The sequence below is a fragment of the Euprymna scolopes genome, chromosome 2, assembly GCF_053919585.1.
Source record: "Euprymna scolopes isolate OS-2025 chromosome 2, ASM5391958v1, whole genome shotgun sequence".
In the NCBI taxonomy this organism is placed as follows: Eukaryota; Metazoa; Mollusca; class Cephalopoda; order Sepiida; family Sepiolidae; genus Euprymna; species Euprymna scolopes.
The window spans coordinates 19,832,008-19,847,466 of record NC_136483.1 but is presented as its reverse complement, the minus strand read 5'-3'; the positions used below and the strand labels follow the sequence as shown (position 1 = coordinate 19,847,466).

The 15,459-nt window shown below is 32.3% G+C and overlaps 1 protein-coding gene across 1 annotated transcript in view; it reads left to right on the top strand.

The window, feature by feature from the left end:
• The window catches only part of LOC145289523 (cilia- and flagella-associated protein 144-like), a 79,764-nt gene extending 65,025 nt beyond the window's left edge, over window positions 1-14,739 (top strand). The window contains exons 3-4 of the mRNA XM_080136418.1: window positions 7,320-7,423; window positions 13,724-14,739. Of these exons, the coding sequence (XP_079992544.1) occupies window positions 7,320-7,423; window positions 13,724-13,834 (215 nt within the window). The 3' untranslated portion in view covers window positions 13,835-14,739. The remainder of the gene's footprint in view (window positions 1-7,319; window positions 7,424-13,723) is intronic.
• The last annotated feature ends 720 nt before the right edge of the window (window positions 14,740-15,459 follow it).

The following is a 15,459-nucleotide window of genomic DNA, read 5'->3' as shown; positions in this document are numbered from 1 at the left end:
AAAAAAAAAAAAAAACCCAAACTTTTATTTTGTGGAAAGAGTTACTTATTAGTAAGTGCCTAAAAACGGAAAGTCAATTCCATTTCGTGATTCCAGATAAACCTGTTTTATTTTTTTTTTTGCAGCGTGACTCGCAAAAAGAATATATTATTGCAAGCAGCGATATTATTATTGAAAACAGGAGCTTACAGCAATTCGCTTTTTTGTTGTAACCCAAACCGGTGTATATTGTACATGTTATAACGGACACAAAGGTGCAGGAAGTTTTCTCCATATGTGATGATGTGTTACTGTACAGCGAGAGAGTGGTAATACCCAAAACATTGCAGAATAGGATGTTAAGAGATTTCCACACAGAACATCCGGGGATAAATCGAATGAAGTTGTTAATGAGAAGCTACGTATACTGGCGTAACATGGACACTGACATAGCGACAACAATTGATAAATGTAAAGGATGCCAGTTAGCGGCAAAATCTCCACCTATAGTACACAAACCTTGGCCGAAAACCGACCAACCATGGTCGAGAATCCACATGGACTTCGCTGGTCCAGTAGGTGAAAACTATTATTTAATTGTAGTGGATAGTTTCACAAAATGGCCCGAGGTAATGCGTTGCAGGAATCCAACAACGAACAACTCAATAGGGTTCCTACACGAATTGTTTGCAAGATTCGGTGTACCAGACACACTGGTCACTGACAACGGAACGCAGTTCACATCCGCAGAGTTTAAGGAATTTTGCGACACGTTCTGAGTGAAGCACATCACGACTCCGCCGTATCATCCAAGGTCGAACGGCCTCGCGGAAAGGTTCGTGGACACGCTAAAACGAGCGTTAAAGAAATCCATTGGAACACCAACAGAAAAAGCTTTGCAACAATTCTTGCAAGTATATAGGATTACACCACATCCTAGGACACCATCAAACATATCACCAGCTGATCTAATGTTTGCCAGAAAGGTAAAATCAGCGTTTGACAAACTATTGCCAAGGCAGGCAATTATCCGAAGCACTACACACACGAGAAGAAAGAAATATAACTCGGGAGATCGAGTATATTTTAAGTGCTACAGAAATAACACATCTTACTGGGAATGTGGAGTAGTGGATAAACGCATTGATGATTGTACATACATGATTAAAGGTCCACAGAATATACATAAAAGGCACCTAAATCAGATAAAAAAACGTCATATCCAAGATGATGATGATATGACAACAGTCGAAGAGGAGGACACCATAGATATCATATACGAATCTTTTAATTTGGAACCGCCTCAAAATGCACCTGAACCCCGAAGATCAGGTAGGAAAAGAAAAGTGAATGAACCATTAATGGTAAACCCAAAAAGAAAAAGATATTGAAATCTGTGTGACTTCAAATCTTGGGAGGGGGGTGTTGTGGTGGCAACCACTTATTTGCATATGCGAATAACATAACACTATAAATGGCAAGCCTAGGTTGGCCTTGGTGTGTCTTACTCAAATGCTACCGGAAGTGACGCCGAAGAGCGTACATGTCCTCCCACCAAGACTCTCTGACTCGACACCGTCATTTGTACATATTGTAAATATACCTTTTCTTTAATACATTTATTATTGCGTTATCTTGTTGTTTGCGTCTTCATTGTATTTCCTTACTAATTATTGTTCAACCTTGCAACCACAACAATAGGCATTAAAGTCTTGAAAATTCAACATGTTATTATTGCTTATGAGATGACTGACCAATTTTTATGATTACAGGTTCAACTGGCATAATCACGTTTGATACACCGCTTCCTTTGCAGACGGTCAGTACACGAAGCCACACAAAGCAAAAGTAAAAGCTACAATATTTTACACTAATCAACATTTTGGAGGTTTCAAATATTCATATATATCTATTATATTATATTTAGGTATGTAGGTATGTATAATACCTAAACCTAAACCATACCAGGCCAGCATACTACTATCACCGAAGTTAAGCAACAATGACCCTGGCCAGTACCAGATGGGTGATCATTTCAGACTTCCAGGTGCTGTATGTGCTCTCCATATGCTCAAGATCAGAGGAGAGAGAATAAGAGAGAACTTGGTCGCTTATGGCCTTTTATTTCCAGTTTTATTTTCATGAATTACTAAAGTAAAGTTTTATTTTTATGAATTACTAAAGTAAAGTTTTATTTTTATGAATTACTAAAGTAAAGTTTTATTTTTATGAATTACTAAAGTAAAGTTTTATTTTCATAAATTACTAAAGTAAAGTTTTATTTTTATGAATTACTAAAGTAAAGTTTTATTTTTATGAATTACTAAAGTAAAGTTTTATTTTCATGAATTACTAAAGTAAAGTTTTATTTTCATGAATTACTAAAGTAAAGTTTTATTTTTATAAATTACTAAAGCAAAGTTTTATTTTTATGAATTACTAAAGCAAAGTTTTATTTTTATGAATTACTAAAGTAAAGTTTTATTTTCATGAATTACTAAAGTAAAGTTTTATTTTCATGAATTACTAAAGTAAAGTTTTATTTTTATGAATTACTAAAGCAAAGTTTTATTTTTATGAATTACTAAAGCAAAGTTTTATTTTCATGAATTACTAAAGCAAAGTTTTATTTTTATGAATTACTAAAGTAAAGTTTTATTTTTATAAATTACTAAAGTAAAGTTTTATTTTTATAAATTATTAAAGCAAAGTTTTATTTTTATGAATTACTAAAGTAAAGTTTCATTTTCATGAATTACTAAAGTAAAGTGTTATTTTTATGAATTACTAAAGTAAAGTTTTATTTTCATGAATTACTAAAGTAAAGTGTTATTTTTATGAATTACTAAAGTAAAGTTTTATTTTAATGAATTACTAAAGTAAAGTTTTATTTTAATGAATTATTAAAGCAAAGTTTTATTTTTATGAATTACTAAAGCAAAGTTTTATTTTTATGAATTACTAAAGTAAAGTTTTATTTTCATGAATTACTAAAGTAAAGTTTTATTTTTATGAATTACTAAAGTAAAGTTTTATTTTTATGAATTACTAAGTAAAGTTTTATTTTCATGAATTACTAAAGTAAAGTTTTATTTTCATGAATTACTAAAGTAAAGTTTTATTTTCATGAATTACTAAAGTAAAGTTTTATTTTCATGAATTACTAAAGTAAAGTTTTATTTTCATGAATTACTAAAGTTAAGTTTTATTTTCATGAATTACTAAAGTAAAGTTTTATTTTTATAAATTACTAAATTAAAGTTTTATTTTCATGAATTATTAAAGTAAAGTTTTATTTTCATAAATTACTAAAGTAAAGTTTTATTTTCATAAATTACTAAAGTAAAGTTTTATTTTCATAAATTACTAAAGTAAAGTTTTATTTTCATAAATTACTAAAGTAAAGTTTTATTTTTATCAATTACTAAAGTAAGGTGTTAAGGCCACGTTACACTTTTTCTTTTGAAGTAAGTTTTAATCCATTAAAATGATTCTTTAATCTTATAAAGAGGTGGTAGTCTGTTTGTATCACGTCCGGAGTATATGGTATGTGATGGATAATTTTCTAGTCATATTATTTTAAATGTTTTCATTTTAGTGCAATGTGATGTAGCGTTATCATGATGAAGGATGATAGAGCTCATTTTCGAATGTTTGTCAATTTACCAACTTTGAATTAAATTCATATAGTTTACATTTCATTAAAATTTGATAAGTGCATTAGACGTTTTTAAGGGTATTCTGTCACAATGGGTTACTGATATGTAAATATTTGGTACATAGAGGGTAATGTACAGATTTGTGACTACTTCCATTGTTTTCTCCAGAAAATTTTATACAAATGATTTAAATTTCATAGAAATAGAATATATTTGAAGTTTTAAGGTGATTATGTCCTCTTAAGAGCGCACTTAGAGAATGCTTCAATAAATTTTACACAAGAGTACACTTTTAGTTTTTTAGATTCTCTAAATTTGATTTCTGTAGTGAACACACAAGATTACACACATACACAAACAGAGAAGATTTTTTCATTCTTAAAAAAAGTAAAATCTTGATCCTATATATCTCACTATTTCTGGTTAGACCAGATTGGGCATTGACATGAACATTATCATGACAGTTTTATAAGCCTTACTATTTCCGTGCTGGCTCATGACAATTTTGAAGCAGGTGTTTTGTTTGTGACACCATCACTAAAAGATTGCTATGTAGAGCACACATGTTCCCTCTATCCGATTTTTGATTCCCCGACAAACAAGGGATTGGACCTGGTAATTCACTCTGTTTGTCCATTTCTTTGTTTGCACTTTTCTCAACGTCTTGGACCTTTTTGAAATTTTGCATAAAAACATTAGTTATAGTGAAAGTAAATTTTTGCCAGAACGGATTTTCAGGATAACTGGTTGTCTCCCTAGGGGGCATTGTAGGGATAAAATTGATCCCAAATCGTTCGTCCGTTGTTTGTATAGACTTTTCTTAATAACCGCTCCTTGAATTTTTTTAAATTTTGCACAAACATTAATCATGGTGAAAGTAAATTTTTGCCAGAGCAGATTTTACATATAACTTTGGTTTCCCCCTTTTAAGGGCCATTATAGGGATAAAATTGCCTCCAAATCGTTCATCCGTTCATTTGATCACACTTTTCTCACTATGCACACCTTGGATTTTTTTTAAAATTCTGGACAAACATTAGTCATGGTGAAAGTAATGTTTTTTTTTTGCAATAGAGTTCCTCTTTTCCTGAATGTATTGTCTTCACCACGACCAAGAAACGCCATCAATTCCCTGCATGGTAAACCAGAGACAGACTAACAGGTACCACATCTATCTCAAGGGTGATCTGGAACTGTGCAAAGCATGCGCGTTCATCTCCCTAAGGTATTATACATATCCGCTTACCTGAATGTATATGGTGCTCAGTATTCCCAAATGGCCATCCATGTGGATGCTGGCCTGGTATGGGTTAGGTTTAGGTATTATACATACCTACATACCTAAATAGTGATATATAATAGATATAGTGATTTTTTAAACCTCTAACATGTTGATTAGTGTAAAATATTGTAGCTTTTACTTTTGCTTTGTGTGGCTTCGGGTCCTGGCCGTCTGCAAAAGAAGGAGAAAACTTTAAATGTGTACAAATCATTTCGTGCCGTGTCTATTTACTATTTTCATGTTTATATAGATGAGAAAATATGTCACGAGAATGGTTGATGAAGGATCTGAGGATGAGAAAGAGAATCCCTCAAGCTTTGTTCATGGTGGCAATATATCGTAAACGAGTTACATAACTGCCTTCCCATGATGCTCTTGTTTGACGATTCTTGAGTTTAGTTTTATTTCTAGGTTATAAAGTTATATAAAATCAATTTAACGAAAACTGGTATACTAAAGTGATTATGTCATATATCTGTTGATCCTACATAGTTTTAATTAATTCATAGAATTGTCATGTGTTCTATAAGCCTATACAGCTGGATCTCATAGTTAACTGGTTGGTTAAGAAAAAACATAGAAATTGAAACCATTTAACCGGTAAATCCTATTTCTCACTGTAACTGTAACCAAACGTAATAGCAGTTACATTTCATACGCATTTGCTTTAAATTCTTTTACGATTTAAATTATTTTTAAGTCTTTTTATTGCATTAGATTTCCGTAATTGTCAGTTTAAAGACATTATAATTACTTGCAAATGTTTATTAGTATTTATTATGCAAACAATAGACGTTTTAATCTGTTTAAAACGGGCAAGAGTTATAGTCGTTGACTTGTGCTTTATACCATACTGGCTTTCGTTAAGAGTCGCACTTCTTTGTTTATAAAGCCATTCAGCAGACGTGAGACAAATTTTAAGGTACAGATGACCAACACTGTATATAATGTAGTTTATTTTAAGCAAATATAAAAATAGAAGTTTTGGTAAATTTGTACTTGGTTTCCATCTTAACATTTTCCTTTAAAATGACTCTTGTAGGTTTTTAGGTATGTTGAAAATGAATATTGCATTTAAACTTTCTGCAAATAAATAGTTTTCAGAATATTAAGCAATGTAATTCCTTATGTTAAAAGTGGTAGCCATTATTGTAGGTGCAAGTGTGTATATTTTTGGCATCTAATTAATAATTAATATACTCACTATTCCATAGCTAGCTATAGCATATGGGTCACGGGTAGTCTAGTATTGTTATAAAATTGATTTCAGAATTCAAGTGTAGCATCTTTCTTTGAAAACTTCTCTCTGTATATAACTCCTCCTCCAACTTATTTCCCTCCCACTAACTTCTTCCCCTTTTTCCTCCCCCTCTCGCCCTCACCTTCTCTCATTCTCATTCTTCCTCTCCCAATCTCTCTCTCCTTTCTCCTCTCTTTTCACTACCCCGTATCCTCTTTCTATATTCCTTTCTCTCTATATAACTCCTTCTATCTCTCTATTTCTCTCCCTTCCTCTCTCGCTTTTTCTGATACGCAATAACATTTTAAAGAATCGTTCTTAACTAATTCTGTTTCTTGTGGCCTCAAAACCAATCAATATTAAACAGAAAAATCTGCCCAACCCAACAATGCCGAAAAAGAATATATCATATTTGTGAATGTGCCTTGTATAGCTTTTGACTTTTAATCACACAAATAAGTAAGTTAATCACAGCACATTTCATTAAAGTACTTGTAAAACAGGCCTAGGGATGCAACATTGCACTGATGGCAAAAAGGTTGGAGCTTGGCTGATAGTGCGGAACTTATTACATTGGAAAATTTCGGGGGTCCTATCTAAGAGTGACAGACTAATGGTAGACGCGCCAACCCAGATGTGGCAACAATACTCTATGTGTGAGTGAATTGAGGATTAGTATGATATACAGTACTCTCTAGTGTTAGTAATTTTCGAGCACAAATGGATCTTGGATTTACTTTCGGCAGCTGCATAACTCTCATTTGCCTTATTTTGTCTTTTAATCCTCACATTCCATCAGCGATTTTTCTGACAAAGAGGAGAAAATTGCTGTTTTATGGGTCAAAATCTATTCCATGTAGCACTTATCATTGGTAGATTTTTGATCTTGAAGTATTATTTTTTAATTTAAAATGACACTTGGAGCAAAAACAAAAACATGACACTTTGGAACAACAAAAAAATCAAATTTAGTGGCATGAAAAACAACAAAGCGCAAAATGTAAAAGATACAAGATATTTACAGTCTGAATGTTTTTTCTAGTCATTTTGAATTTAGATATGGTAGGCGTCGTCATAATCGCCTTTGGTAAGCAGAACACAGGCAGCAATGAAAATGCCCCACTTATAAACTGAACACTATTTCTTTTCTCATTTCCAGCCCATTTCAAATCTGTGTTCCAACGAGCGCAACTAGAACCCGTAAAGAAATATGATCATCCACAGACGGCATCCCAGGAAATCGGTTGGATCTCACAACCACTGGTAATTATCGATTTACGTTCTCGCCTTTTTTGGTTACCACTGAATTTCATAGATAAATGACAAAAAATGATAATACCAATGGTAACATATTGTGTTCCTTCGCTTTGATTACCTACAGGTTATTGCAATTTGCTAACCCTGAATTCAACTAGAAAATTTACCCTTAAAAATTGTAATTCTCTTCTTTATTTATCAGCCATCTTTATTTTCCAGGTTGACTTGTTTTGTCTGTATTTCACAAACTTATTGTTTTTAATATTTAATGATACTTTTTTTTCTTTTTTTTTTTTTAACTAAAACATGGTTTTAAGTTGTTTGCAAGCCATGAAACTTTTCCGAAACAGATGTTTTCGATTATTCATTAGGACAGGGATTCTCAGTATGGGTCCACATAGATCCCCAGAGGTTCATAGAACTTTCAAGGTGACCTACTAAAAAATCTATTAATATTTTATGTCCGTGTGTTTATTGAAATTTTCAAGATTTGGATTTGGATTTTATGTGATGAATGTAACGAAATGGATTCGTTGTTACTTTTTACTGACACGAAAATGAGTATGAAAAAATAGTGTGTGTATGTTTCGTTGATGTTTAGGAAATTATGACATGCTTCGTTGATGTTTAGGAAATTATGACATGTTTCGTTGATGTTTAGGAAATTATGACATGCTTCGTTGATGTTTAGGAAATTATGACATGTTTCGTTGATGTTTAGGGAATTATGATATGTTTCGTTGATGTTTAGGAAATTATGACATGCTTCGTTGATGTTTAGGAAATTATGACATGCTTCGTTGATGTTTAGGAAATTATGACATGTTTCGTTGATGTTTAGGAAATTATGACATGTTTCGTTGATGTTTAGGAAATTATGACATGTTTCGTTGATGTTTAGGAAATTATGACATGTTTCGTTGATGTTTAGGAAATTATGACATGTTTTAGTGACGTCAAATATGGTGAAATTTCCTTGAAATTTCCTTTCACTGAATCAGTTCTAAGATTTGCAGATCGGTAGTATTTTACCAGTTGGCCTCTATGGATGTCTTCGACTGGTCGCTATCTATTTCAGCACCATGTGATGTGTAAGATATAGCCTCTCTATAGTGAATGACCGTAGATGAGTGGTGAGGAGGTATATTCTTCTTAAGGTTACCCTGTTAATATACATGGACATAAACAAAACAGGGCTGATCTAGAAGAGTAAATCTTAAACAAAAATCCTACTATTCCATGGGTGGCAGTAGTTTCGGTTGCACTCATCAACAAACTGATGGTCTGGTTTTGAGAAGAGCATGTCTTCAGAGATGACCATGCACATTGGACAATGGTTCTAGTTATAGGAGTACCATGGACTTATATGCAGATTTGGCATTTTGCATATACAATACATATTAACAAAAACTATAATGACTATTTGACTATCAATGAATGATCCAAGAAGAGAAAGAATAGTTTCTCCAAGAAACCCAAACAAATTTTAACCCAACTTGTGAGACATTGGACAGATGATGGTGCTTGTTGTAGTGGGCCCTGATATATATGATGGATGCGTAATGTGAGTGTTAAAGACAAGCTTAGATCTAATGCTTTCAGAGTAAGATTAAATCTGGACATTATTAGGGGATTTATGCAGAGCAGGAGACTTTGATGGTATGGTCACATTGAAAGAATGTGTTAGAGTTCTTGGATTAGTGGATGTAGAACAGTTGAGGTAGCAGATTAAGTTCACAGGAGAAAGCAAAGGGAAATATGAGAGGGAGTGATAAGGATGGATGTGAGAGAAAGAGGGATAAATGAAGACTTGGCCAGAGATAGGTTAGTTTGGAAGTCAATTTCTAAAAGTTATCCGACGCATGTCAGCATGTGAAACGGATGTTAAACCAATGATGATGATGATGATGATGAGGGGGAGGAGGAGCTGCGGTAGGTAGCATTGGCTCCAAAGCATCTACTTATCAGCTCCATTAAAATGAAGATTTCTCTTTTTGTTTTTTGTTTGGCATTTTCTGCATGCGCATCCGTTCTGTTACCCATCTGCAAGTGCATGATACTTTTTGTGAAACTCATTTTTTTTTTATGATTTGTTTTTTTCGAGGTCATGTCAGATTTTCGAGGTCATGTCAAAATTTAAAAACCCTGACGATAACTTTATATTTAAACGTTAAGTCGGTGCTGGCGTAATTTTCTCTAATCTGAAATGTATGTTTAATCAGATTTATGGGGGTGAAAGGTAACACAGTTTGTAAGCACACACTAAAATGTTGTACAACACCATATATCTATACTAATATGAGAGAATTGTGTCTGTCTCTCTGTTAGCTATCAGGTTGACAAAAAAGTTCTTGCGGTTTTTTACTTTTAAATTCAGATAAACATATCTCGGCTCAAACAAAAATCTATTGATTGAAATAAACACCATCAAAATCAACACACTTTTGCCAATGCAAAACAAGGGCATTTATACTAGTAAGATAAAAATCGTACATTTTGGTCGCGAGGAAGTCGCTGGAGGATTAGGTTTTTTAAGCATTTCTCACGTAGAAAGTTGTTGAGATGCTTGAAAAAGTTGTAGTCGGTAGGTGAGAGATGTGGAGAGTAAAGCAGATGAGGCAGAATTTTGTAGTCAATTCGTTCAACTCCTGCAAGGTCGGTTTAGCAACATGCAGTTAGGCATTGTCATGGAGGAGAATTGGGCATTTTTTGTTGACTAATGCTGGGTGTTGTTGCCGAAGTTTCCGATGCGTTTCATCCATTTGTTGACAGTACTTTACCACCGTAATGGTTTCACCTGCACTTCAAAAACTGTAATGGATGAGACCAATCACAGACCAGCAAACAGTTAGCATGGCCTTCTTTTGGTGCAACTCTAGCTTTGAGAATTGTTGTGGAACTTTGTCAACGTCTAACCACTGAGGTGAGCATTGCCAGTTGTCATAAAGAACCTATTTTTCATCACAAGTCACAAGTCAGTCGAAAACGTGTCGTTCTTGTTGTGTAAAAGAAGAGAAGATGACACTACATAACGGTTGTTTCTTTTCGTTGTCATTTAATTCGTGAAACATCCATTTATCAAGTCTTTTTCTCACTCAAGTGGTTGGAAATCGTCGTATACGTTAGTCTAATTTAGAAGCAAGTTCTCGAATAGTTGTGTATGGATTGGCTTCAACTAAGGCTCTTTATTGATTATTGCCAACATCCGATAGCCGATCACTATGCTCATCATCTTCACGACCCTCGTCGCCGCCACGAAATTTCTTAAGTTACCATCATGATGTGCGTTCAATAGTGGTTCCTGGGCCAAACGCTTCGTTGATATCACGAACTGTTTCGGCAGCTTTTCAGCCTAGCTTGAATTGAAATAAGAAAATTGTGTGAGCTTGCTTTTTTTTTCATGTTGTATACAACGTTCCAAAAAGAAAACATAGTTGTTTTAAAAGGATTGTAATGCAAACGATTAAAGAAATCGAAAAACGCTGTTTAAAATAATATATAAAGTAAAGTTATTATAACGAAAACTTATTTGAAAACACATCATTTGAAATCAAGATTAAAATTCCGCAAAAAATTTCTTCTCAACCTAATACTTTTAGATTATTTTATTTGCTTACGAACTGATGCCCTACTTACGTTGATTGGCATAAATGTTCTGTTCTTGTCTTATACGAAATGTTGAGACATCCGCCTCACACTACCCACACATAAACACAATTTTTTTACTGCTTATTTTAATGGAATTCAAATGATAGTTGAACTAAAAAATTAAACTGGTTCGCAAAATATGAAAGCATTTTAATCGCTTTAAGATTATCAAATCCGGTCTTTAACAGGTTTGTGAAGTCGAAATTTGTGTGTGTGTGTGTGTGTGTGTGTGTGTGTGTGTGTGTGTGTGTGTGTGTGTGTGTGTGTGTGTGTGTTTTTATACAGTTTTTTACATTTGACCTCCTATAGATAAATTCATTCCAGTGTTAAAAATGTCTTCCGGTGTGTGCCAGCACACGTGGTTAATACCAATAGCGGCAACAAAATGGTGGGTCTTTACGCCTAAAAGTGGTGGGAAACCCTAATGCCGGATGTGATGACTTACATCTTTTAACAGTTCAGTCGCAGAGGAGGCAGTAAATATGTCTAGCTTCTAGCTATAATCAGAAAGTTCAATGCATTGATACAAAACAGGTGCGTTTGCAATTGTGCCGAGCACTTGTTGAGAGCGGGAGAAATTACGTTGGATAAGAATGTATACGAGCCAACCGAATTTAGGAAGACTCGTCCACGGAAAACGCGTCCACGAAAATCTCGTCTATGGAAAACTTATCCATTTTTGCTAGGTAAGAAAACTGGTTCATTATTGAATAAATATCGATTGAAAACACATTTTATGACCGTTCTTGAAAGAGATATTGTTTTTAAAAGAGACTACACCTCCATAATATTTTTAGAAAGTATTTTTACTTGTTTACCGTTGTTTCAAAAAAGATAAAATCGATTTTTCTAAGTGTTTGTTTTCTATCTAGCTGGCTAAGTTTTTTTTAATCAATATCACCTGAAGAGGTCTCTAGTTACTTGTAACTGGCTGACCAAAACATGCTCATAAATATATAGCGACATATAAATGCTTATGTAAAAAACAACTAAAAGTGTATATATATATATATATATACATATATATATATATATATATATATACGAACAAACAGTTAATAAAACATGTTAAAAAACACTTTGAAAAAGAGTTAAAAACATATTTAATCTGAAAAGGAAACACTAGATAAGTGGATAGTCCTTAATCCGCAGAGTTTCGAAGAAATACTTTCCTTCTCATCAGAGGGTAGGAATTAGCAAAATGCGAGATCGGATTTTGCATGCAAAAGTATTTGATGAAACAAGAAGTAAGTCAAAGATCTTACTTGATAACAAAAAAGTGAAGTAGAGGGAATATGGTGAAGAAAAAGATAATTACACATGAATGGATAGTCTGGTGGAAGATAAATAATCCAGTGACGGTAAAATCCAAATATATAACTTCAAGAAAGTTAATTGAATTTCCATTTGCACGGCAGTAGAGTGAAAAGCATATCGTATTTTTCTTTTATTAATATTATTGGAATTTTTTCCTTTTTTCCCTTGTACAAATTTTTGTGAATTTTTCCATGGATTTCTGCCTTTGGATTATTTTGGACCATCTTCCAATTACGGGATTTCCTTGGATTTTACTTGTGCAAATGGAAATATATAGGTGTGTATAAATTAAGTTCAAATATATTGATAAACCGAACTTACAACCAATAATTTTCAAAAGTGGCCAATACAAATATAAATAAATAAAATTTATATAAATATTAAAACAGCTTGGATCAATTCAACTGCGTTTCTGTGCTAGTGCATGTCTACAGGGCTGAAAAATAACTAGGCTCGTAGACATATGCTCACACAGAAATGCAGCTTAATTTGCATTAGGAATTCGTGTGATCAGTTTCAAGACTGATTTTGAGTGACATTTAATAACTTAGACTTCAACTCTTATATGTTTGTTTCTGAGGTTACTCTAAAGAGTAAGTCAAACATAAACAAATTTCTGATAAACCGGCCCTTCCACTACTTATTTTTAATACGCTATAAACACATTGACTAATGTATACTCATTAACCCTTATCCTTGAGTGGCCTATGAGCCTTGTTAAGTGGTGATTCCTGTGTAAAAAAAAAAAAAAAAAAAAGTAAGACGCTTTATCAGATCTCCATTACTAACGATTACTACGATATTATCCCATAGATTACTGTACACGCAATAACCCTTATTCCCGAGTGGCCTCCAGGCCTTGATAAGTGGTGACTACCATGTAAAAAAATAAAAATAAATTTAAAAAAAAAAAGACATAGTTATGCAATGGAAACTTAAGGCCATTATGGAACTGGAGGAAGCCATCAGAAAAAAAAAATCAGACTGTTCAGTTTATGAAGATGCTATATACAAATTTTTATTGCACCTCGGAAAATGAACAAAGCTAAATGGAATACATTTTGAACACATGTTCTCGAATAAAGAAAAAATCCAAAGATTTCAATAATTTGGTCATCGAAGTTTCATTTAATTCTTGCAGAAAATAAAGAAATTTGGTCCATCGGAAGTTAGAGGTCTGTTCTTTTTAGGGTCACTCTCTATAAGATTTACATAGCTAACAAGAAATTTGAAACATTGTTGTTAGTTGTGCATATCATTTAATTTGAACATCAACATGTATTTGTCTGCAGAATTGTTTGCTGTGAATATAATTGTTTATTCTTCTTGATTCCATTACAGCTGGATCAAGACCGGTCAGACCGAAGACTGTTCCATGGCCGGAAAAACTCGGAAGTGACAAAATTCATGGAAGCCGTTTGGCTTATGAACGAACGTTCTGGCAGAAAATGATCAATCAGCCCGTGTTTTTGTTTGCATAACTTTCAAGATATTTTCGCTTAATAGTTTGAATTCTTGGAACTGATAGAATGTGCTGATTTTATTATCTCACCTCAAAACATATACAGAGTGCCCCAAATTTATTAGACACATTTGTTGGTAAAAAAATTAAATAACAATTAAATAAGTCAAATATATTTTTTTATTTTTTTTTTTAAATCCCTGTAGAATGCCATTTTATTCTAATTAGGCCAAAATTTATTTATATCTGTATAAATAATATAAATCATCAATCCTTCACCCAGAAATTTCAAACCATGGCAGAGATAATTAGTATCTATCACTTGGATTAATTTGCTTGTACAGTGTGTTCCAAAGTGATCTGACATTGTTGGTAAAAAATAAATACATAACAATTAAATAAAGAAAATATTTTTTTATTTTTTAAATGTACGGAGAATGCCATTTTATTTCACAAAATCTTAAATATCAAATCGGCCAAATGTTTCCCATCATTGCTAATACACGATTGTAGATGTTCACGAAAGTTTTCAATAAGTCAATTAATCATTTCAGGTGGAATAGCAGCAATTTTAATATGAATAGCTCGTTTTAATTCTTCCAGAGATCAAGGGTGGTGGCTGAATACTTTTGACTTCAAATTTCCCACAAGAAAAAATCGCAGGCGATCTTGCGGGCCAACCAATATCACCACGAAAAGAAATCGAATGATTTGGGAACATTTTCTTTTAAAAAATGCATAAATACAGATATAAATGAATTTTGAACTAATTTAAATAAAATGACATTCTATGTACATTAAAAAAATAAAAAAATATATTTTCTTTATTTAATTGTTATTTAATTTTTATTTGGCCTGCAAATGTGTCAGATCATTCTGGAGTACCCTATATATATATATATATATATATATATATATATATATATATATATATATATATATATATATATATATATATATATATATATATATATATATATATATATGTGTGTGTGTATAATCATTAATAAGTAGTAAAATGTACTTAATTGTAACACTTTACTGCAGTTTCATTCATGGTTTCATCTGATCATCAGAAATTAAGCATGGTAAAAACTTGGTGATAAGGTAAAACCTAGTAAGGAGATGAAATTTATCTGTCCCTACATTTTTATTTATTTATTTATTTATTTATTTTTATCTTATTTATATCTTTTTTTTTATTTATATCTTAATTTAGATATTGATGGAGGTTTTTAGTCTTTTTGAATATATTTTAATCTCTTCTTTATTTTATTATTATTGTTGTTGTTTTGTTTATATATTTTAATTAATTTATTAATTGTAATTTTGTTTTACTTAATCTAGGTTTAAATAGCAAATCACGTATTTGTTTATGTATTGCAGTTCGCTATAAATTCTTGTTTTTTTGGTTAATAAATTAATTTGATTTTCGAAGTTTATGATTCTATTTTTTTTCTCCACCTAGTTTACAGTTTCTACTATTTATATTGTGCGAATGAGCTAATTTTATTATTTCCAAATTGATATAAGGGGTAATATTTTTATTTTGTACTAGCATGAGTGCCCGGCGTTGCCTGGGTATTTGGAGGTGTATGTTGAGCAAAAAAAAAAA